This window comes from Portunus trituberculatus, chromosome 9 (genome assembly GCF_017591435.1).
Source record: "Portunus trituberculatus isolate SZX2019 chromosome 9, ASM1759143v1, whole genome shotgun sequence".
Classification (NCBI taxonomy): Eukaryota; Metazoa; Arthropoda; class Malacostraca; order Decapoda; family Portunidae; genus Portunus; species Portunus trituberculatus.
The window spans coordinates 3,985,001-4,007,500 of NC_059263.1; the positions used below are offsets into that span (position 1 = coordinate 3,985,001).

The 22,500-nt window shown below is 44.8% G+C and overlaps 1 protein-coding gene across 1 annotated transcript in view; it reads right to left on the bottom strand.

Annotated features, from left to right (window-relative positions):
- Positions 1-22,500, bottom strand: part of LOC123501658 (metabotropic glutamate receptor 6-like) — a 64,865-nt gene that overhangs the window by 21,022 nt on the left and 21,343 nt on the right. The window contains exons 2-7 of the mRNA XM_045250623.1: positions 16,557-16,711; positions 9,701-9,871; positions 6,904-7,048; positions 4,464-4,592; positions 2,691-2,813; positions 61-235 (exon numbers count right to left, since the gene is read on the bottom strand). Of these exons, the coding sequence (XP_045106558.1) occupies positions 61-235; positions 2,691-2,813; positions 4,464-4,592; positions 6,904-7,048; positions 9,701-9,871; positions 16,557-16,711 (898 nt within the window). The remainder of the gene's footprint in view (positions 1-60; positions 236-2,690; positions 2,814-4,463; positions 4,593-6,903; positions 7,049-9,700; positions 9,872-16,556; positions 16,712-22,500) is intronic.

Sequence of the window (22,500 nt, forward strand, 5' to 3'; positions counted from 1 at the left end):
AAGGAAGGAAAGAATTGAAGGTATACCAAGAGGGAGGGAGAGAAACCAACCTCTACTCACCTGAAGGCATATGCGAAGGCCATCACGGCGTCTGACACAAATTGCAGCTGCGCCTCAAATTGTGTGTTATTGGCTCTCAGCTGTTCCTCTCCCGTGCATTCCTTGGTGGTGGCTGCGTTGTAGGGCGTGAGGGAGGAGTTGGGGTAACGGCAGTCGAAGTGGTTCTCCCAATACTCTAAATAAAGATGACAAAGAGGATTAGAAACGTGATAGAAAATTGATGAAAGAAAGGAAGAGAGATAGAGACAGGCACAGAGACATAGAGATAGATAAAGATAATGAGAAAGGAGGATTGGAAACGTATTAGAAAACTGATGAAAGTAAAGAAGAGATACACACACACACACACACACACACACACACACACACAGAGAGAGAGAGAGAGTAGGAATGAGTGAGTGCATACGGTAAGCTGCAAGGAGAAAGACAGGAGGAAACTTGTAGGATTTGGAAAAGTAACAGGGTGGTAATAAAACAGAGTAGCTAAAATCATGAATGTTCCTCCAGTACTGTGAAAATAAGACGAGGCACTTTGGAAGATTGGAAACACTGATCAAAAAGGAAACAGACGAGAAATTTTGAGGATTAGAAACACAAAAAGATGAAGAAAAGAGAAAGAAGAAGAAAAAAGATCATCTCTCGAGTACTGTGCACAAAACAAGGCCAGGAAAGTTGTGTGGTTAGAAACTTACTAGAAAGGAAAGAAAAAAAAAATAGAGGAAAAAAAAGAGGAACCAGCACTCACACACAGGACATCTGAAGGATTAGAAAAAAATGGTGGAAAAGAAAAAAAAACTACAAAAACATCAAGGTTCTTCCGGTACTCTGAAATGAAAACAAGACGAGACACGTTCTTTGGAGGATGAGAAACAAAACAAAAGAGCTAAGATGAAGAATAAAAAGGAACAACTAATCACACACACACTCTCTCTCTCTCTCTCTCTCTCTCTCTCTCTCTCTGAGCCAAGATACATACACACACACACACAGCCACACAAAAGGAGAAATATTTATACAAGAAAACTGAAGGCCTTAAGTTGAGGTGGGCGGGAGGCGAGGCGGCTCTGGAATCCTGACAAATACTGCAGGAAAAGTTTGACAATTGGACCACCTGATTCTGCGGTTCAAGCCTGACTGATTGAGGGAGGCTGGCTCGAGAGTAGGGGGTGGGGGAAATAGGGAAAAAAATAAAGGTAAACAAAGGAAATACCAGTAACACTAATACCACATCCCTCTCACCTCTCACTCTGTCTGTCTGTCTGTCTGTCTTATACCACACCCCTCTCCTCTCACTCTGTCTATCTGTCTGTCTAATACCACACCCCTCTCCTCTCACTCTGTCTGTCTGTCTGTCTAATACCATACCCCTCTCCTCTCACTCTCTGTCTGTCTGTCTAATACCATACCCCTCTCCTCTCACTCTCTGTCTGTCTGTCTGTCTCATACCACACCCCTCTCCTCTCACTCTCTGTCTGTCTGTCTAATACCATACCCCTCTCCTCTCACTCTCTGTCTGTCTGTCTGTCTCATACCACACCCCTCTCCTCTCACTCTCTGTCTGTCTGTCTGTCTTATACCACACCCCTCTCCTCTCACTCTCTGTCTGTCTGTCTAATACCATACCCCTCTCCTCTCACTGTCTGTCTGTCTGTCTGTCTGTCTAATACCATACCCCTCTCCTCTCACTGTCTGTCTGTCTGTCTAATACCATACCCCTCTCCTCTCACTGTCTGTCTGTCTGTCTAATACCATACCCCTCTCCTCTCACTGTCTGTCTGTCTGTCTGTCTGTCTAATACCATACCCCTCTCCTCTCACTGTCTGTCTGTCTGTCTAATACCACACCCCTCTCCTCTCACTGTCTGTCTGTCTGTCTGTCTAATACCATACTCCTCTCCTCTCACTCTGTCTGTCTGTCTGTCTCTCTAATACCACACCCCCCTCCTCTCACTCTCTGTCTGTCTGTATCTAATACCACACCCCTCTCCTCTCACTCTCTGTCTGTCTGTCTGTCTTATACCACACCCCTCTCCTCTCACTCTGTCTGTCTGTCTGTCTAATACCATACCCCTCTCCTCTCACTCTGTCTGTCTGTCTGTCTGTCTCATACCACACCCCTCTCCTCTCACTCTCTGTCTGTCTGTCTGTCTGTCTAATACCATACTCCTCTCCTCTCACTCTGTCTGTCTGTCTAATACCACACCCCCCTCCTCTCACTCTCTGTCTGTCTGTATCTAATACCACACCCCCCTCCTCTCACTCTCTGTCTGTCTGTCTGTCTAATACCACACCCCCCTCCTCTCACTCTCTGTCTGTCTGTATCTAATACCACACCCCTCTCCTCTCACTCTATCTGTCTGTCTGTCTCATACCACACCCCTCTCCTCTCACTCTGTCTGTCTGTCTGTCTTATACCACACCCCTCTCCTCTCACTCTCTGTCTGTCTGTCTGTCTGTCTAATACCATACCCCTCTCCTTTCACTGTCTGTCTATCTGTCTGTCTAATACCATACCCCTCTCCTCTCACTCTGTCTGTCTGTCTGTCTGTCTGTCTAATACCACACCCCTCTCCTCTCTGTCTGTCTATCTGTCTGTCTGTCTGTCTGTCTGTCTCTCTCTCTCTCTCTCACCTACAAACCATGGATTCCTCTTGTTCTTCTCCACGGTGAGACTGAGGAAGTAGTTATCGAAGCCTCTCACGGAGTTCGCCTGGGGTTGTACTGACAGCGTGCCCTCCACCTCAGCCTCATTGCCTGCAGGGGTACCAACAGAACAGTGACGCAGGGGTACCAATAGAGCAGTGAAGCAGGGATACCAACAAAACCGTGACCCCAATGCCAATAAATCCGATGACGCAATACCAAGAGAACAGTGACGCAGGGGTACCAACAGATTAGTGACGCAGGGGTACCAACAGAACAGTGACGCAGGGGTACCAACAGAACAGTGACGCAGGGGTACCAACAGAACAGTGACGCAGGGATACCAACAGAACAGTGACGCAGGGGTACCAACAGAACAGTGACGCAGGGGTACCGAAAGAACAGTGACGCAGGGGTACCAACAGAACAGTGACGCAGGAGTACCAACAGAACATTGACGCAGGAGTACCAACAGAACAGTGACGCAGGGATACCAACAGAACAGTGCCACAGGGGTACCAACAGAACTGACGCAGGGATACCAACAGAACTGACGCAAGGGTACCAACAGAACAGTGACGCAGGGGTACCAACAGAACAGTGACGTAGGGATACCAAGAGAGCAGTGACAAGAAAGAAAACGAGCACAGTGACGCGGTGGGAAAGAAAATGGGAATCCTCATGTCTCCTCCAAAACATGTTGGTTGCGTGTTACTGGGGACGGTGGTGGTGGTGGTGGTGGTGGTGGTGGGTGGTGGTGGTGGTGGTGGTGGTGACAGTTGTGGTGTTTAGTGTGGCTTTTCTCTTCCTCCTCCTCCTCCTCCTCCTCCTCCTCCTCCTCCTCCTCCTTCTCTTCTTCCTTCGTCTCTATTCCTCCTTTCCCGCCAAGAGATAGGAAAAGGAAAGGAAGAATTGAAGGTATAAAAGAAAAGATAAGAAATAGTCTCTCTCTCTTCTTCTTCTTCTTCTCTCTCTCTCTCTCTCTCAAGCTTTTAGAACAGTATAACTTCAACACTGGAGAGAGAGAGAGAGAGAGAGAGAGAGAGAGAGAGAGAGAGAGAGAGAGAGAGAGAGAGAGAGAGAGAGGACCTACCCACGTACACATCCACTATCCACCTCACCACTCACAGAAACAATAGCTATTACGTAAAAAAAAAAAAAAAAAAAGCACAAGAGAGAGAGAGAGAGAGAGAGAGAGAGAGAGAGAGAGAGAGAGAGAGAGAGAGAGGGGGGGGACAGAAAAAAAGGAGTAAAAGAGAGGAAGTATTGTTATCTGTTGGTGTACACATTTATTTATTTTTTTCTCCTCTCGGCAAATGTTTACCTCTCCTGCATTGTGGCCTTAAAACCTTTCAATCGAGTACCTTTTATTCCCAAACTCTCTCTCTCTCTTTCTCTCTCTCACACACACACTCACATTTTATTTTCTCTCTCAATAAAGAAATACAGAAAAAAAGGGCTTAGTTAAATGAGAGAGAGAGAGAGAGAGAGAGAGAGAGAGAGAGAGAGAGAGAGAGAGAGAGAGAGAGAGAGAGAGGAACACCACAAAACAAAAAACAAAACACCACCACCATCACCACCACCACAAACTGAACAGTGACGCAGGGGTACCAACAGAACAATGACGCAGGAATACCAACACAAGAAACGCAGGGGTACCAACAGAACCACCACAAACACCCTTCCACAAAAAATACACACCAAATCACCACCACCACCACCACCAGACCTTCCCAGCCCCCTCCCTTCGTCACCACCTACCGGAGGAGACCAAGGAGCGGGCAGACCATCCATCAGAGCCAATCCAGGAGAAGCTGCCCGTAGCGTTGTTTCTCCTGACGGCGCGCATCACCCCAGCCACCTCCTGGTCTGAACCGAAGATAATGACGCCTGCAGGAGAGAGAGAGAGAGAGAGAGAGAGAGAGAGAGAGAGAGAGAGAGAGAGAGAGAGAGAGGGAAAGAAGGGGAAGGGAGGGAGAGAGGGAGGGCGATGTAGAGGAAAGGGTATGGAGAGAAAAATGAAAGGCAGACATAGATGAAGGGAACAACAGAGAGAGGGAGAGGGAAAGAGAAAGAGGGAGGGAAGAAGAGGGAGAGAAGGGGATATGAAGAGATGGAGAGAAGAGAGGGAAGAAAAGGTTTGAAGAGATAGAAAGAGAGAGATAAAGAGATGGAGGAAGAAGGAAAAGATTAATTATGTTATTTTTTGCTGTTTCTCTTCTTCACAAACAACAACAACAACAACAACAACAACAACAACAACAACCTACTTCTACTACTACTACTACTACTACTACTGCATATACAACTACTACTACTTCACAACATTAACAACAACTACTATTACTATTACAACTACTACTACTACTACTATTATACTTCTATTTCACTACTACTAGAACAACAACTACTACAACTACTACTACTACTACTACTACTACACCTACTGATGATAATACTAGTAGCAACCATCATCTACACAGCAAAATAGCAATATCTTACAATAATCCCTTCATGTCCCTCCTTCCTTCTCTCCTTCGCTCCTTCCGCCTCTTCCTCCACTCATTCCCCACACTCACCTCTCAAAAAGCGAACCCAACCACATATTTCTTCCTTCTCACCATTAATAGACACAAAAATCAAGGAAAAAAAAGAACGAGAGAAAAATAGTGATATCTTCTTTCTCTCCCCTCTCTCTCTCTATCTGTCTCCCCCCATCTCCTATCATTCTCTCTCTCCTTCTCTCCCCATCTCTCCGTCACCGTGTCCCATTCACAGTAATCCCCACTTAGCGAGTCTCCGGCCCTGTAATCCCCCCCCCAGTAGCGTTCCTAACCCTAAGCGAACCGGTTCCAAGTCTTCTCCCATTCCTCTTAACACTATTCACATTCCTGCCACTCCTCACACCCTTCCTTTCCTTCCTTCCTTCCTTCCTTCCTTCCTTCCTTCTCTCCTTCTCTCACTTCTCTCACTTCTCTACTTCATCCAGTCAAGTCAGCTTTTTGTTGTTGTTTGTTTGTCTTTCTTGTTCTATTCCACTTATTCTTTTGTTTCTTTTCACCTCTTCCTTGTTTATCTATTTTTTTCCTCTATTTCCATTTTTCTGGTTTCTTTCTGCTTCATATTCTTATTCATCTATTTATTTTTGTCCTATTCCCATTTTTCTTTCGTTTCCTTCCTCTTCTTTTACACTCGTATCCTTATTTTATTTATTTATTTCATTTTTTCGTCTACTTCCATCTTTCTTGTTTCCTTCTACTTCTTCTCCACTCATATTTTTATCTATCAATTCATTTTTGCTCTATTCCAATTTTTTGTTTCCTTTCCCTTCTTCTCCATTCATTCCTTATCTATTTATTTTTTGCTACATTCCCCCTTTTTTTCCCATTTTGTTTTCTCTTGTTATTTACATTCAGGATTTCTTCTCTTCCTTCCTTCCTTTCTTGATCAAAATCTGTCTCTATCTAACCTAAGCCAGTATTCCAAAACGCTTAGCTTGGATCTCCTGTTAGTAATGTCAAAATCTTGTTAATCTGTCACTAGAAACGCATAAAACACCCTTAATTAAAAACACTCGGATCACTTCACTAGCCACTTCAAAGCCTATGGAAATATTTGTAGGGATTCTCAAGTGTTTTTCCTGCTCATGATGTAAAAATCTCGTCACTCTGCCAACAAGACACCCATACACCCATACACGCACTCTTCTCTTCCCACACACACACACTCAGACATGCATCTCTTTTAATTCCAGCTTACACGACGCCCCACACACACTCTTTCACACTCAAACACACCAGTTTTCTAATTCTAAACCCCTAAAAACACCCACTTACACTTACACACTCAAACACACACCCTCTTCTAATTCTAAACCCCTAAAAACACCCACTTACACTTCCACACTCAAACACACACCCTCTTTTAACTGTAATCCCCTTCTCCTGCACTGTCTTGTCTCTCTCTCTCTCTCCCCCCACTGATAGTTAGGAATAGTTACCAAACAGCCCTGAAAGAAGCAAAAGGTCTGCTGCTGTTTGCCCGTTATCTTTTTCCATATTTTCTTGTGTTCTTGATCCTAGTGTTCTTCTCCTCTCTTTTTCATTCCTTCTATTTAATCCTCCCTAATTCCTCACTCTCTAATCCCAGCTTCCATTTAGCGCCCCCTCCCCAACCCCTGGAGTGTTAGCGCTTCACTCACCTCTGGCGTGGTGTTTCTGAAGGAGCCGCTGCACGATGTGATCATAGGCGCCCTCCTCCGCCACGCCAGAATCCTTCACCAGCTTCTCCTTTACCGCGATGCAAATGTTGTTGGTGGAGAGAAGGCCTTCCAGTTCCTCAAAGGCCTATACAAGGAGAAAAGAGAGGGAGAGGGAGAGGGAGAAGGAGAAGGAGAGGGAGAGTAAGATTATTATTACTTTATTGACAAAATCTTCTTTTTTTTATATCCAGGTACAATAGGTAAGGTGATAAAGCACGGGGAGGGAGGGAGAGGAGGAGAAGGAGAAGAAGGGAGGGAGAGAGTGAGGGGGAAAGGAAAAGGAGAGAAAGAGAAGGAGGTGGAAAAGGGAGAGATAGATGATGGAAGAGAGGATAGAGAAAGGAGGATAAGGACCTAACCTAAGAAAAGAGAGAGAGAGAGAGAGAGAGAGAGAGAGAGAGAGAGAGAGAGAGAGAGAGAGAGAGAGAGAGAGAGAGAGAGAGAGAGAGAGAGAGAGAGACTGTAGAGGGATTTATGGTCAAAATAACTCTCAATAGAAATGACAACACTAATTTTTCACATCTCTCTCTCTCTCTCTCTCTCTCTCTCTCCTAAATCACCCAGGCTTCACTCTCTCCCAGCCTGAGATTAAAAAGACTCACTCGACTTTAGAAAATAAATAAATAAATAGAAAAAGCGCCAGTTATTGATTATCTCGTTATGTGTCTTCCTTCTCCTCCTCCTCCTCCTCCTCCTCCTCCTCCGTCTCGTAATCCCCGTTGTAATCCTCCTCTTTCATGTTTTCTAGTGTTCTAATGAGGCAATTAAGTAATGTATTTGTATTTCCTTGCTTTCTATCTCCTCCTCCTCCTCCTCCTCCTCCTCCTCCTCTTCTTCTTTTCTTTTTCTTCCTTCTCCTCCCCATTTTCCTCCTCCTCGAGTTTAGTTTTCCTTTGTAGTCATCCACATTCGTTTGTATTCTCTCCATTTATTTTTCATCCTATTCTTCCTCCATTTCCTCCTGTTGTACCTCCACCTCCATCACCACCTCCATCACCCCTCCTCCTCCTCCTCCTCCTCCTCCTCCTAATACTACAACTACTATCAAAGAAGTAAGGAAAGGAAAGAAAAGAAAAGGAAAGGAAGGAAAGAAGGAAAAAAGGAAAGAAGAAAGGAAAGGAAGGAAAGAAGGAAGGAAGGAACACACACACACACACACACACACACACACACACACACACACACACACACACACACACACACACACACACACAGCACTAAATACCTTAAAGAGAACCAAACAAGAGACAGCCAATGTGAAATGCAACACTGACATACGCAGCGCGGGAAACAGAACATGGAAATCGAGACCAAATGATTTAAGAGTGCGTAATATCACGTGACTGGGAGGGGACGGAGGGGAAGAGGGGTAAGAGGAAAGGGAAAGGATGAAGAGGGAAGAGGGGAAGGGAGAGAGGTGAAGGGGAGGAGGGAAAAAAGGGGAAAGGGAGGAAGAGAAAAAGAGGGGAAGAGGAAAAGAAGAAGGGGTAAGAAGGTAGAGAGGAAGAGGGAGAGAAAGAAAGTGTGGGAGAGAAGAAGGAAGGAGAGGGGAAGATGGGAAAGTGGAAGAGGGGAAGAGGGAAGAGGAAGGGGAAGAGGGGAAAAGGGATGAAGACGGGGAAGGGTGAAGAGGAGAAAGGGAAAGAGGGCGAAGAGGGGAAAGGAAAAGGGGAAGAGGGGAAGAAGAGAAGGGAGGAAGACGGAAGAAAAATGAAAGGAAGGGGAGAGACGGAAGAGAGGAAGAGGGAAAGGAAAAAGGAAAGGAGAAAAGGAAAAGAGAGGAAAAGAAAAGAAGGGAAAGGGTTTATGGAGTTAGGCACGGAAATTATTGTGTTTGGAAGCTTATGAAGTTGCAAGGGGAAAAATATGACGGTTTAATTCATCACCGGGAAATATTGAGAGCGAGAGCGAGAGCGAGAGAGAGAGAGAGAGAGAGAGAGAGAGAGAGCAAACGACACTAAAATATTCCACAGAAACGTGAGGAAAAAAAAAATAAATAAATGAAAACCACCGTTCTCTCAGCGGGGAAAGCGAGCAAGGAAGGGAAGGGAAGGAAAACGTTGGAATTTGCGCCATGAGAAAGTCCTTGCGAGAAATGATGCCAATAATGCGCTGCGCTAAAACCCGAGAGAGAAATTTGCTGGTTTCATAAAGAGGAGGAGGAGGAGGAGGAGGAGGAGGAGGAGGAGGAGGGAGGAAAATCTAACCTAACCTAACTAAACTAATTGTAAAGAAATAAATTCACAAACTTACTCAAAGCAAACACACACACACACACACACACACACACACACACACACACACACACACACACACACACACACACACACACACACACACACTCTGTCTCTTTTTCTCTTAAGAAGGAAAGAAAGAAAAGAAAAGAAAAAGATAAAAAGAAATATACCTCCCACACAAACTCTCTCTCTCTCTCTCTCTCTCTCTCTCTCTCTCTCTCTCTCTCTCTCTCTCTCTCTCTCTCTCCTTTTCTACTTTCACTTTCTTATCCTTCCCTTTCATATCTCTTCTCGAGTCTCCCTTATATACATCATTACTCTCTCTCTCTCTCTCTCTCTCTCTCTCTCTCTCTCTCTCTCTCTCTCTCTCTCTCTCTCTCATCACCCCTCTCTCATTTTATCTATCTCTTTGTCTCATTTTCTCTCTCTCTCACTCTCTCTCTCTCTCTCTCTCTCTCTCTCTCTCTCTCTCTCTCTCTCTCTCTCTCTCTCTCTCTCACCTTGATGCCATAGTTGCTCTCCTCGTATATGATGGAGACGTAAGACCAGCCGAGCCTCTTGACGATCTCCACCATTGCCTTCACCTGGTAGTGGTCAGACGGGATGGTGCGGGAAAAGTACTCAAAACGCTGCTTGTTGCTCAGCTCCGGAGACGTGGAGAAGAAACTCACCTGCAGGAAGGGAGTGGTGGTGGTGGTGGTGGTGGTGGTGGTGGTGGTGGTAGTGGTGGTAGTAGTAGTAGTATTGGCAGTGATGGTGGTGGTGGTCGTGGTGGTAGTATAAGTAGTAGTAGTAGTTGGAGGAGGAGGAGGAGGAGGAGGAGGAGGAGGAGGAGGAGGAGGAGGAGGAGGAGGAGGAAGGGGAGGAACCACACGGAGAAGCAATAAAAGGAGGAGAAGAAGAAGGAGAAGGAAGACGAGGAAGAAAGGAATGCAAAGGAATACAAATGAGGAGGAGGAGGAGGAGGAGGAGGAGGAGGAGGAGAAAGGAATACAAATGAATGCAAAGGAAGAACAAACACCAACAGAGAAGGAGGAGGAGGAGGAGGAGGAGGAGGAGGAGGAGGAGGAGGAGGAGGAGGAGGAGGAGGAGGAGGAGGAGGAGGAGGAGGAGGAGGAGGAGGAAGGAAATGAAATAAATGCATGAGTTTACAGAGAATTACAGTAGACAAACACATCAACCAAGAGAGAGAGAGAGAGAGAGAGAGAGAGAGAGAGAGAGAGAGAGAGAGAGAGAGAGAGAGAGAGAGAGAGAGAGAGAGAGAGAGAGAGAGAGAGAGAGAGAGAGAGGACAAACAAGGTGAGAGGGAGGGTAAGATGAGACAGGTCGAGACTAGTAGAGGAGGAGGAGGAGGAAGAGGAGGAAGAGGAAGAGGAAGAGGAGGAAGAGGAGGAGGAGGAGGAGGAGGAGGAGGAGAGAAACATGAGACGAAGTCGTAGAGGTGAAAAGTAAGGAGGGGAAAAAACTGGAAAGAAAAAGAGAGGGAGAGGGAGGTTGGAAAATAGAGATGGGCTGTGTGTGTGTGTGTGTGTGTGTGTGTGTGTGTGTGTGTGTGTGTGTGTGTGTGTGTGTGTGTGTGTGTGTGTGTGTGTGGCTTGCAAAACACTACTAAAAACAACAACAACAACAACAACATCATCATCTTACATTCCTATACACACAATCATCATTATACTCCTGTTCTTAGCATTAGTGTTCATTATCTTCCCTTCTCCTTCATTCTAAGCTCCTCTCCTTCACTCTCCTTCGTTGCAGTGCCATTGTTTCCTCGTGTCGTCTTTCATGTTTCAGGTTAACGAGTCACTAACTGCATCAAAAGTCGTTAGAATATTTGGGTTTGGTATAATGAACGCTAATATATATATTTTTTTTAATCTTACCCTTCCTTCCTTCCTCCTTCTTTCTTCCTTCTTCCTTCTTCTTCACTATTCTTTCTTCATCTATTTTTTCTTCTCTTTCTCTTTCAAATTATTAATCTTTTTCTTTTACCTTTTACTTCTTCCTTCGTTTCTTCTGTTTTATTCTTCTTACATTTTCATCTTTCCCTTGCTTCCTCCTTCTTCTTTTTTTTCTTCTTCAATATTCTTTCTCCATCTATTTTGTTCTCTTCTTCTTTCAAATAATTAATCTTTGTCTTTCTAGCTGTTACTTCCTTCCTTCCTTCCTTCTTTATTGTTCATGTTGTCTTTCTTATTCTTAAATACTCCTCCTATTCTTCTTCTTCTTCTTCTTCTTCTTCTTCCTCTTCTTCCTCCTCCTCCTCTTCCTCTTACCAGCTTTTCCCTTCCATCTCATTGTAACTCTTGTTCCTCCTCCTTCCCTTCTTCTTTATCTACTCTTTTTTACATTCCACTCCTCCTCCTCCTCCTCCTCCTCCTCCATCATCATCATCTCTCACATATTATTACTTCTCCTCCTCCTCTTCCTCTTCCTTCATCTCCCCTTCTGTTGTATCTTATTCATCCTCCTTATCTACTTTCCCTTCTGCATCACACACACACACACACACACACACACACACACACACACACACACTTCTTCTCCTCCTCCTCCTCCTCCTCATCTTATTCTTCCTCCTCCTCATCTACTTTGCTTTTTCTCCTGCATCACCATCATTATCACCACCACCATCATAACACACACACACACACACACACACACACACACGTTAAAAGACCCCCGCGCCTCCTCTTCACTATATTTTTCTGCCTTGGGTTCAATAATCAGGTTGTTAGCGATGGAGTGTGGGAGTCTACAGGGAGATTTTCAAAGGGAGATTCAAACCTGCAAATATTTCTCTTCCTCGCTCTAATGGGATGGGGAGGGAGAGAGGAGGGAGAGAGGAGGGAAAGGGAGGGAGAGAGGAGGGAAGGGGAAGGAGAGAGGAAGGAAGGGAGGAAGAGAAGGGAACAGCGGAGGGAGGATGGATGGAATGGACAGAGAAGGGAAGGAATATGAAGCAGGGAATGATAAGGAAAGGAGAAAAGGAAGCAGAAAAATAAGGAAAGGGAGAGAGAGAGAGAGAGAGAGAGAGAGAGAGAGAGAGAGAGAGAGAGGGTGAGGTTTTGGCAATGACAGTTTTCAGATCGAGTGGGTGAATATCAGATGGCATTTTGACGCGACCAAGAACCGCCATCCATCTACTGAAGCTGCAGTTGGGGGAGGGGGGCGGGTGAGGGATGAGGGGTGAGGGATGAGGGATGAGTGAGTGAGGGAGGGTGAGAGTTGAGGGGGTGAGGGGGAGAATGAAGGTATGAAGGGAAGGAGGAAAGGGAGGGAAAGATGTCACAATACAAAATCGTACTAGAGAGAGAGAGAGAGAGAGAGAGAGAGAGAGAGAGCACTTGCACTCACCTCTCACCTTCTCGCCCTCCAGAGACGCCACGTCCCACACAGGAATACACCACCAGACCGACGGATCAGCCAAACTGTGTGGCACTGGCGTAGGAAACAAAACTTGGTGGTCCCTTGTTAAGGACAAACAGGAACTGGCCACCAAGAATCCATCCCTCCCTCAGCAAGCAGGACGGTACTGTCGCCACCAGCAGTAAGGAGAGGGCACAGTTGCTGGCTTCCTTGTTTGCTGGAAAATGAAGGTGGGGAATCCACAGCAGCCACCGCCTCAGCTGGTCCAGCAATGTGAGAAGACTGTCACCATGGTGGAGGTGACGCATCAGCAGGTGAAGCGATTATTGCGGGGCTGGACACACAGAAAGCTACCGGCCCTGATGACATCAGCCCGCACCTGCTGAAGCGATGCTCCCAGGAACTGGCTGCCCCTCTCACCCAAGTTCACAACTTGTGTACGGGAAAACGTCTGGCCTTCAGTGTGGAAGGAGGCTCGAGTAGTTCCTGCACACAAAAAGCTCCAGGACGGACCCAAAAACTACAGACCCATATCCCTGTTGTCAGTGGTGGGTAAAGTGTTTGAGAGGGTCGTGGCAGAGGTGGTGTGTAGCCATCTCAAGGACAATGCCCTCCTCTCAGACCAACAGTTTGGGTTCAGACCTGGAAGGTCAACCTCCGACCTAATGATGCTTCTCACCAGGCAGTGGCAGGACGCCCTCGACGACGGCAAGGACACTATAGTGGTTGCTTTGGACATAGCTGGAGCTTTTGATAAAGTATGGCACAACGGATTACTGGAAAAGCTTCGTGCTAAAGGCATCCAGGGTGGCTTGCTACGACTCCTGGGAAATTACCTGCAGGACAGAAGCCTCAAGGTGGTTGTCAACGGGCAAACATCTGAGTCCCTGCCTGTGGAGGCATCAGTGCCACAGGGTTCAATTCTTGGCCCACTCCTGTGGAATATCTACGTGGATGATCTTCTCCAGCTACTGCCAGGAGTCAAGGCCTATGCTGATGACTGCACCCTCTCCTATACCTATCCACGCCAGGACAGTGGGCGGGCTGCTGAGGCCATCAATCAGCAGCTACGAGTGAGGTGCTCGCTGGCAAGTGACATTCGCGCCGGAGAAGACACAGGCAATGGTTGTCTCTCGGTCCCCAGCCGCCATGGCAGCAATGGCAGGAAAGTTGTCTTTGGCGCTGCTGCTCTCCCACTCCAAGATGACGTCAAGATACTTGGAGTGGAGGTGGATCGAGGGCTGAGGTTTGACAGCCATGTCAAATCCATTGCCAAGAAAGCCTCTCACAGGATCTCCGCTCTCAGAAGGATCGCCAGTTTCCTCGACAGGAAGGGGAGACTGCTGCTGTACAAGGCACAGGTGCGGCCCCACCTTGAGTACGCAGCTCTCCTGGATGTCCTGTGCCGCCACACACAGAAGGAGACTGGACAGCATCCAACGCCGCGCCATACGGCTAGTAGATGCTGCAATACCACCTCACCCAGAGCCTGAGCGTCCCCTTGATTCACTGGAACACCGCAGAGATGTGGCGGCAATCGTAGTGTTCCATAAGGCACAGGTGCAAAGAGTGCCACATCTGGCAGGGCTGCGTCATCCTCTGAGAGTCACCGCACGGAGCACGAGAACGGTGCTCAATGGTGGTGACGCCGTAGAGGTGCCGCGATCCCACGGGTGTCAGCATCAACGCACCTTCGCAGGACGCGTCTCCAGGATGTGGAACTTGTTCACGGCCGCGGTGCCTCACGTCCAGGAGATGAACACACACAGTGTCAAACTGATGGCACATAAGTGGAGACAGACACTGCCAACTCCTCTGACACTCTTTGTGACGTGACACTCAGTGTAGTGCAGTGCGTGAATAGTGCTAGTGAAGTGAAAAGAACAGTGCTCCATTTACATGCTGACCATCTTGTATATTATCTATTTTAAGTCTTGTAAATATTGTAGAGAAATAGATTGTAGTACCCTTAGAATAGGTAGCACACGACAGTGCGCCTTTGGGTACATGTTCTTCTGTATAAATTATGTTTAAATAAAAAAAAAAAAAAAGAGAGAGAGAGAGAGAGAGAGAGAGAGAGAGAGAAGCTAGAAAGAGAAAAAGAAAGAGAGTTGATAGAGAAATGCGACTAAAAACACATTGAGGAAAGACGTGGTAGAGACAGAGACAGAGAGAAACACAAGAAAAAAAGAAAAAAAAAAAAAGAAAAAAAAGAGAAAAAGAAAAACAGAGAGATAGAGAGAAAAGGAGACAGAGAGAAAGAGATAAGAATAAGAGAAAGACTAGACAGGAAACAAGAAAAGAGAGAAAAAGAGAGAAAAAGAGATAGAGAGAGAGAGAGAAAGACTAAAAAGAAACGAGACACAAAAGAGAAGAAAAAATAAGATATAGACGAAAAGGAAAGAAAACAAACAAAAAAAAGGAAAAGAAGGAAAATAAAAGAAAAGTCGAGAGAGAGAGAGAGAGAGAGAGAGAGAGAGAGAGAGAGAGAGAGAGAGAGAGAGAGAGAGAGAGAGAGAGAGAGAGAGAGAAGACAACACACAAGAAAGCAAAAGAAAAAAAGAGAAAAGAAAAATCCAGAGAGAAAAATGTAAATACTGCAAATATATAAAAGAAAAGAGGGAAAAAGAGAAAGAGGAAAAGAAAAAGAGAGGAAACAGAGGAACCAAAGTGCGGATGGAGAAATTTCTGAGTAGGAGGAGGAGGAGGAAGAGGAGGAGGAGGAGGAGGAGCCAGGAACCCAAGATCTCACTGCTTCCATGAATATATTCTGTCGACATTTTGGGGAGAGTTTTTGTGCATGGCGATGAGAGAGAGAGAGAGAGAGAGAGAGAGAGAGAGAGAGAGAGAGAGAGAGAGAGAGAGAGAGGTGAAAGCTAGTCTATTCTTCTTTTCTTTGATCCTCTCTCTCTCTCTCTCTCTCTCTCTCTCTCTCTCTCTCTCTCTCTCTCTCTCATTAACTTTCTTTCAGTCTCAACTCGCCAAGAATTCGTTATATCTTCCCTCAGTTTTATTCATCATTATTCTTTGCTTCTTTTCTACTTTTCCCTTTTTTCTTTTCTCTTTTAACGTTTTTGTCTGTTATCCTTTTCATCAATTTTTCACCCTATTCCTTTTTTGTTCTCCTTTCTTTCCTATCTTTATCCTATCCACTTCACTTCCACCTTCCTTTCCTTTCTTTTCCTTTCCTATCCATTTACTTTTCATATATACACTTTTTCCTTTTGTTTCATATTTTTTCTCTTCTTTCTTTCCTCTTAGTCTATCCACCTCCACCTCCACCTCCACCTCCACTTCCACTACCTATCTATCCATTTATCTTTATTTTCTTACACTTTTCCTTCTCTCTTCCTCATTTTCTGCTGACTCTATCCATTCCACACCATTTCTTTTCCCTCCCTCATTTCCTCCACCTCCTCCACTCCACTCCTTGTTTGTGTATCCTTGGAGACACTATTTCTTTCCCCTCCACTTGCTCCACTTCCTTCCACTTCATTCCCTCTCACATATGAATCCTGAAGAGAGATTATTTTTCTCTTCACTTCCTGCCACTTCACTCTTCTTAACTGTGGAAACATGGAGAGACGTTTTTTTCCTCCACTTCCTTCCACTTTCCATTCCCTCTCACATATGGAATCCTGGAGAGAGACTATTTTTTCCCTCCACTACTTCCTCCTCCTCCTCCACTTTACTCCACTCCTTATCACTTATGAAAACCTGCAGAGACACTATTTTTCTCTACTTCCTCCACCTCCTCCTACTTCATTCCTCCCTTGTAGAACCCTGAAGACAAACACCATTTTTTTTACCTCCACTTTCCTCCACTCCTCACTTATACAACCCTAAAAACAAGACCACCACTTTTTTCCCCACTCCCTCCACTTCCTTCCCACAATTATTTCCTCCACTTTCCTCCACCACCACCTCCTGCAATCCAGAACCCTAAAAACAAACAGAATTTCCTCCAGTCCACTCCACCCTACTCCTTACCTGTGGAATCCTGAAGAGGCGGAGGAGGTTAGCCACTTGTATGGAGGTGACGGAGGAAGCGGCGCCCACCACTCCGGAGATAACCTTGTAGTGTACCTCAGGAGAAGACCCATCACGACACTTGTACTCCCCGTCATCAATGTTGCTGATGGAGCCTGAGGGAAGACAGAGAGAGACGGTAAGGGGAGAATCATTAGAGAGAAGAGATAGAACGAGAGAGAGAAGAGGAGACAGTAAGAGCGAGAGAGAGAGGTTAGAGAGAGAGAGTAAGGAGACGAAAGTTAAGAAGTGAAGAGAAGAGAGAGAGAGAGAGAGAGAGAGAGAGAGAGAGAGAGAGAGAGAGAGAGAGAGAGAGAGAGAGAGAGAGAGAGAGAGAGAGAGAGAGAGAGAGAGAGAGAGAGAGAGAGAGAGAGAGAGAGAGAGAGAGAGAGAGAGAGAGAGAGAACGAGAGAAATGGGGTGAGACAGGTAATAAAAGAAATCAGAGAGAAAGGAAAGAAAGAATATAATGAACAAATTAAAAGAAAATGAAAAAAAGAGAAGAAAAAAGGAAGAATGTCATAAACGAAAAAAAATGAAAAATGATAGAAGAAAGAAGTGATTTCTCCATTACTGACTGAAAATGAAGTGACGCGGGTTTTTAAGGGCGTTTTTATGGTCCTAGAGAGAGATTAACATGATTTCTCCGTTATTAAGAGGAGAAATAGCCTTGACTTGAGAGAGAGAGAGAGAGAGAGAGAGAGAGAGAGAGAGAGAGAGAGAGAGAGAGAGAGAGAGAGAGAGAGAAACTAGAGAAAAGAAAAGAAAGAAAGAGGGAGAGAAAGAGAGGATAAGAAGACGAAAGAATTTAAAGAAGAAAGAAGAGAGAAGAGAGAGAGAGAGAGAGAGAGAGAGAGAGAGAGAGAGAGAGAGAGAGTCACACCCCCTTAAGTATTCATCTCCAGGGGCCGTGTAGATCTCTTCTCCATTAAGAGTGATTTGCGAGGCAGGATCGTGGTGATGGTGGACAGAGGCGGGCTTTGGTCATATGGACTCCGCGTTACTCTCAAGTCACGGGGAGCCTTTGAAGTGTGTGTGTGGGGGAGGAAGCTAGGTGGGACTCTTAGGCACTTTTGCGCATCACCTCCACTATTTCAAAAGGCTTTATTTAAATTGATACGAGTTTTTTAAGGTGTTTTTACGGTTCTAGAGGCAGAGTGACAAGATTTCTACATTATTAACTGGAGAAACACTCTTGAAAACCTCGCTAATCATCCCTGTGACCTTGGAAAATAGTCGTGGAGAGCGAGAAGAGCGTTTTTTAAGGTGTTTTTACTGTTCTAAAGGCAGAGTGACAAAATTTCTACATTATTAACTGGAGAAACACTCTTGAAAACCTCGCTAATCATCCCTGTGGCCTTGGAAAATAGTCGTGGAGAGCGAGAAGAGCGTTTTTTAAGGTGTTTTTACTGTTCTAAAGGCAGAGTGACAAAATTTCTACATTATTAACTGGAGAAACACTCTTGAAAACCTCGCTAATCATCCCTGTGGCCTTGGAAAATAGTCGTGGAGAGAGAGCGAAGCGTTTCTCAATGTGGGCCTTTGAGTGGCCATCCTGCTGTAAGGCTTAAGGGAATGGGCTTAGATTGGAGGGTATTAAAGGGTAGATTACATTAGGCTTGCTGTGTCTGTTGTTGTTGTTGTTGTGTTGTTGGTGGTGGTGGTGGTGGTACGAGGGAAAAAAATATAAATGAAAAGTACAGTAGGTTTTGTTGTTGATGGTGGTGGTGTTGGTGGTGGTGGTGGTGGTGGTGGTGGTGGTGGGAGGGTAAAACAGATAAAAAAGTAGTGGGTTTTGTTGTTGTTTCTATTTTTGTTGTTGTTGTTGGCAGTGTTGGCAGTGTTGGTAGTGATAGTGGTAGTGGTGGTGGTGGTGGTGGTGGTGGTGGTGGTAGGAAGGGAGAGAAAAAATAAAAATAAAAAGTACAATAAGTGTAAAAAATCCAAATGTTCACCTCACCAACTTGAAAAAAAGAATAAACAAAAAGACACAAAAACAAAAGAATGAGTGAATAAAAAGGAAGAGAAGGAAAAGTGATAAAAATGACTAAGACACAAACTTTCATAACAAACTTTAAAAACTTTACATATACACAGTTAAGATGATTCATTGCCCTGATTCCCCGTGTGTGTGTGTGTGTGTGTGTGTGTGTGTGTGTGTGTGTGTGTGTGTGTGTGTGTTTGGGGGGGGCATGATATTACGCACGTATATTATGTAAATATTAATGTAAATCAACTTTATTTTCTTTCATTCACCACTATCACCACCACCACCACCACCACCACCACCACTACAACTCCTAAACTTTACCCTACCAACAGCAGAACACCACAAATACACCACCACACTCACAAACCACTATTCATACATACACTTCCCTACCACCACCACCACCACCACGTCCCCAGCAGCTTGGCAACACATCACAAGTAATTTTCCTCTCGCTCAAAAGTTTCCCTCGTCCCTGACCACTTCCATCTCAATCATGAACCTTCAGTAAAGAATTGTCAGTTTTCCCGGATGCCATCGAAGGCCGGTATTCAAAAACGCTCTGCTCTCTCACTGCTGCTATATTTTCCAAGGCCACAGAGAGGATTAGCCAAGTTCTCTATACTGTTTTTCTCCTGTCAGTGATGCAGATGTCTTGTTAATCTGTCACTGGAGGCATAAAACACTTAAAAATAAGTAAATGTCTGCTTTCCAAGGTCACAGATTATTAGTCGAATTCATTGGACAGTTTTTCTCCAGTCAGTAATGTAGAAATTGTAGATATCTTGTTAATGTCACTGGAGCCGTAAAAAAATACAAAAAAATAAGCAATTTCACTGTATTTGCTTTCCAGGGCCACAAAAATCATTATCTCCAGTCAGTAATGTAGATATATATATTGTTCTTATTTATACCATGTGGGCTTTTCACGGGAATTTCTGGGCTAAAGAAGATACTTTTTGTGTTACCTCCTATCTCAAAGCCCACGCGCTAGGAAACCGTTGCCCCGAGTGAGGAAGCCCAACCTACACTCGGACCGTGGACAGGATTCGAACCCATGCGCTTGGAGACCTCTCGGATCCCAAAGCACACATGGTTCAACTGTACCACAATAAATCCCAAAATCAAGTAATTAGTCGCGTTTTCAAAATTGTTTCTCCTGTCAGTAATTTAGATATCTTGTTAATCTTTTTATATAAGAGGGGAAAACTGGCCAAGGGGAAGAAACGAAGAAAAAAGAGTCCACTTAGTTGCCAATCCCCTTGCAGGTCTAAGAGTAAGCCAAAAACAGGGATAAATGTCTTGAAATCTGCCATTAGTCATTAAGAAGCACCCTTAAAAGTCCGTGTCACTTTAACTAGAGCCTTTTCAAAGTAACTGAAGTGGTGAGGAGTTGCAGAATTTGGTCCTAGTGGGAAACCAGAAGAGGAGGAGGAGGAGGAGGAGGAGGAGGAGGAAGGAAGAGGAAGAGGAAGAGGAAGAGGAAGAGGAGGAGGAGAAGAGAAGAGAAGAGAAGAGAAGAGAAGAGAAGAGAAGAGAAAAGGAGGACGAGGAGACTAAAAGGTAAATTACTGAATGAACTAAATGCTGCGCCAAGATCCAACACACCCCTCCAGCGCCACCTTCAGGTAAAGCTACGCCTGATGAAAAAAAAAAAAAAAAATTGACCAGAGGGGAAAGTTTGTGGCCATAGAAAATGGGAAAAAAATCTCCCTTAAAAAGAAAAAAAAAAAAAAAAAAAAAAAATTGAAAAGGTTCTGAAGAAATTGGGCGAAAATTGAACTCTCGAAATGGTCTTCCTCCTCCTCCTCCTCCTCCTCCTCCTCCTCCTCCTCCTCCTCCTCCTCCTCCTCCTCCTCCTCCTCCTCCTCCTCCCTCTACCATCACCTGCCAAGCTCTAAGGGAATGAGGGCAAAGACTGGGAGAAGAGGGGAAGAAGAGAGGGTGAGGGGAAACAGTGAAAGGAGAGGGATTGGAGAGGGAATAGGTGAGAGGAGAGGGACGGGGTGAGAGGGAGAACAGGTGAGGGGAGAGCAAAAGGGAAGAGGGAAAGAGAAGTGAGATGAGAGAAGAAGGAAGGAGTGAGGGGGAGAGGAGAGGGATGAGGTAAGAAAAATAGGTGAGGGGAGAGGAAAAGAAGAAAAGAGGGGAAAAGTGAGAGAATAAGAGAGAGAGGAGGGTAAAGGGAAGGAATGAGAGGCAGAGGGAGGCGTGAGGGGAGTAAGAGAAATAGGTGAGGGAAGAGGGAAAGAGAGAAAGAGGGGAAAAGGGATGAAGGAAGACTGAAAACAAAAAAAAAATCACTCCCTCCACCCCTCTCACACACCCCCCCTCTCTCTCTCTCTCTCTCTCTCCCTTACTGCTCACTCTACCTAATCCAACATTTCCCCTCACCCCGCTACCACCACCACCACCACCACCACCCTTCTCCCATCCATATGTAAACAAAGCAGCAACAGGAAGGAATAAAGGTCAGCGTATTTTTTTAGCACATTTTTTGAAAGAGACTGTTAATTGAAGGTGTTACTTATTCAGAGGATGTGAATATTTGAAAGACGTATTTGACAGGTTGGTTGACGCACGCACGCACTCACATACACACACACACACAGAGAGAGAGAGAGAGAGAGAGAGGTTGGGGGAGGGGGGAGGGGAGGCAGAGCTAACAATGTGGCGAGGTTAAAATGGAAAAAAAAGGAAAGTGATCTTGTGTGACAAACTTTAACAATTATTCCCCTCAATAAGACCAAGAAGGGGAGGAGGAGAAGGAGGGGGAAAAAACGAGGAGGAGGGGGAAAAAAAGGAGGGGGAAGTTTCCATAATATTTCCTCATTAACTAGCAACCTTTCTCGTCTCGTAACTTTTCCTCCTGTCTTCCAGTTTTTTTTTTCCCTTCACTTTCCAGCCAGCGGGAAAAGATCAGGCCATCACATCCATTTTTTTTTTTATCTATTTTTCCAAAGTTAAAACTCCTCTTGTCCTCTTTTTATCTATCTTTTTTTTCTATTTTTTCTATTTCTTTCTTTCCCACCAGAGTAAAAAGATCCTGTTGTCCTGTTTTTTTTTAGCATTTTTTAATCAATTTTTCATCTTTTTTCTATTTTTCATCTATTTTTATCTAATTTCTTTTTAATCTATTTTTTTTCTCTCTTTTCCCCACCAGAGTTAAAATTCCTGTTGTACTTTTTTTTTCTATCTATTTGTAGTTTTCTTTTTTTTAATCTACTTTTATGTAATTTTTCAATCTATTCTTTATTTCTTTTTCGCCACCAGAGTTAAAAATTCCTGTTGTCCTTTATCTATTTCTTTTATCTATTTATCAATTTTTCAATCTGCTCTTTCTCCACCAGAGTTAAAATTCCTGTTGTCTTTTTTTTTTTTTTTTTTATCTTTTTCCCCGCGCCAGCTTGAAAGTCTCCTGCTTCACATGGCTCAGGTAAAAATCTAATTATTTTCACCTGTTAATTCATAAAAATGCGAACATCCATTATTTTTCCCGGGATTTCTTCATATTTGTTTTATATATATTTCTCTTCTCGTGTGTGTGTGTGTGTGTGTGTGTGTGTGTGTGTGTGTGTGTGTGTGTGTGTGTGTGTGTGTGTGTGTGTGTTGGTCTTGCCTCTGTTTCTCTACCTGCTTTATTGGCGATCTGTTTCTACACCTCTGTTTGTCTGTGTCTTTCCGCCTCTAACCGTCACGTATTTCCTGTCTGTCTGTCTGTCTGTCTGTCTGTCTGTCTGATAAAAGAATGTCAACAAAACACGTCGACAAAATATTCATTCACCATTCCCTGCTTCACTCTCCTGCCCTCCCCTGCCCTTCCTTGCCCTTTCCTCTCCCTCCCCTGTCCTCTCCTTGCCCTTTCCTCTCCCTCCCCTGTTCTCTCCTTACCCTGCCCTCTCCTCTGCTCCCCTCC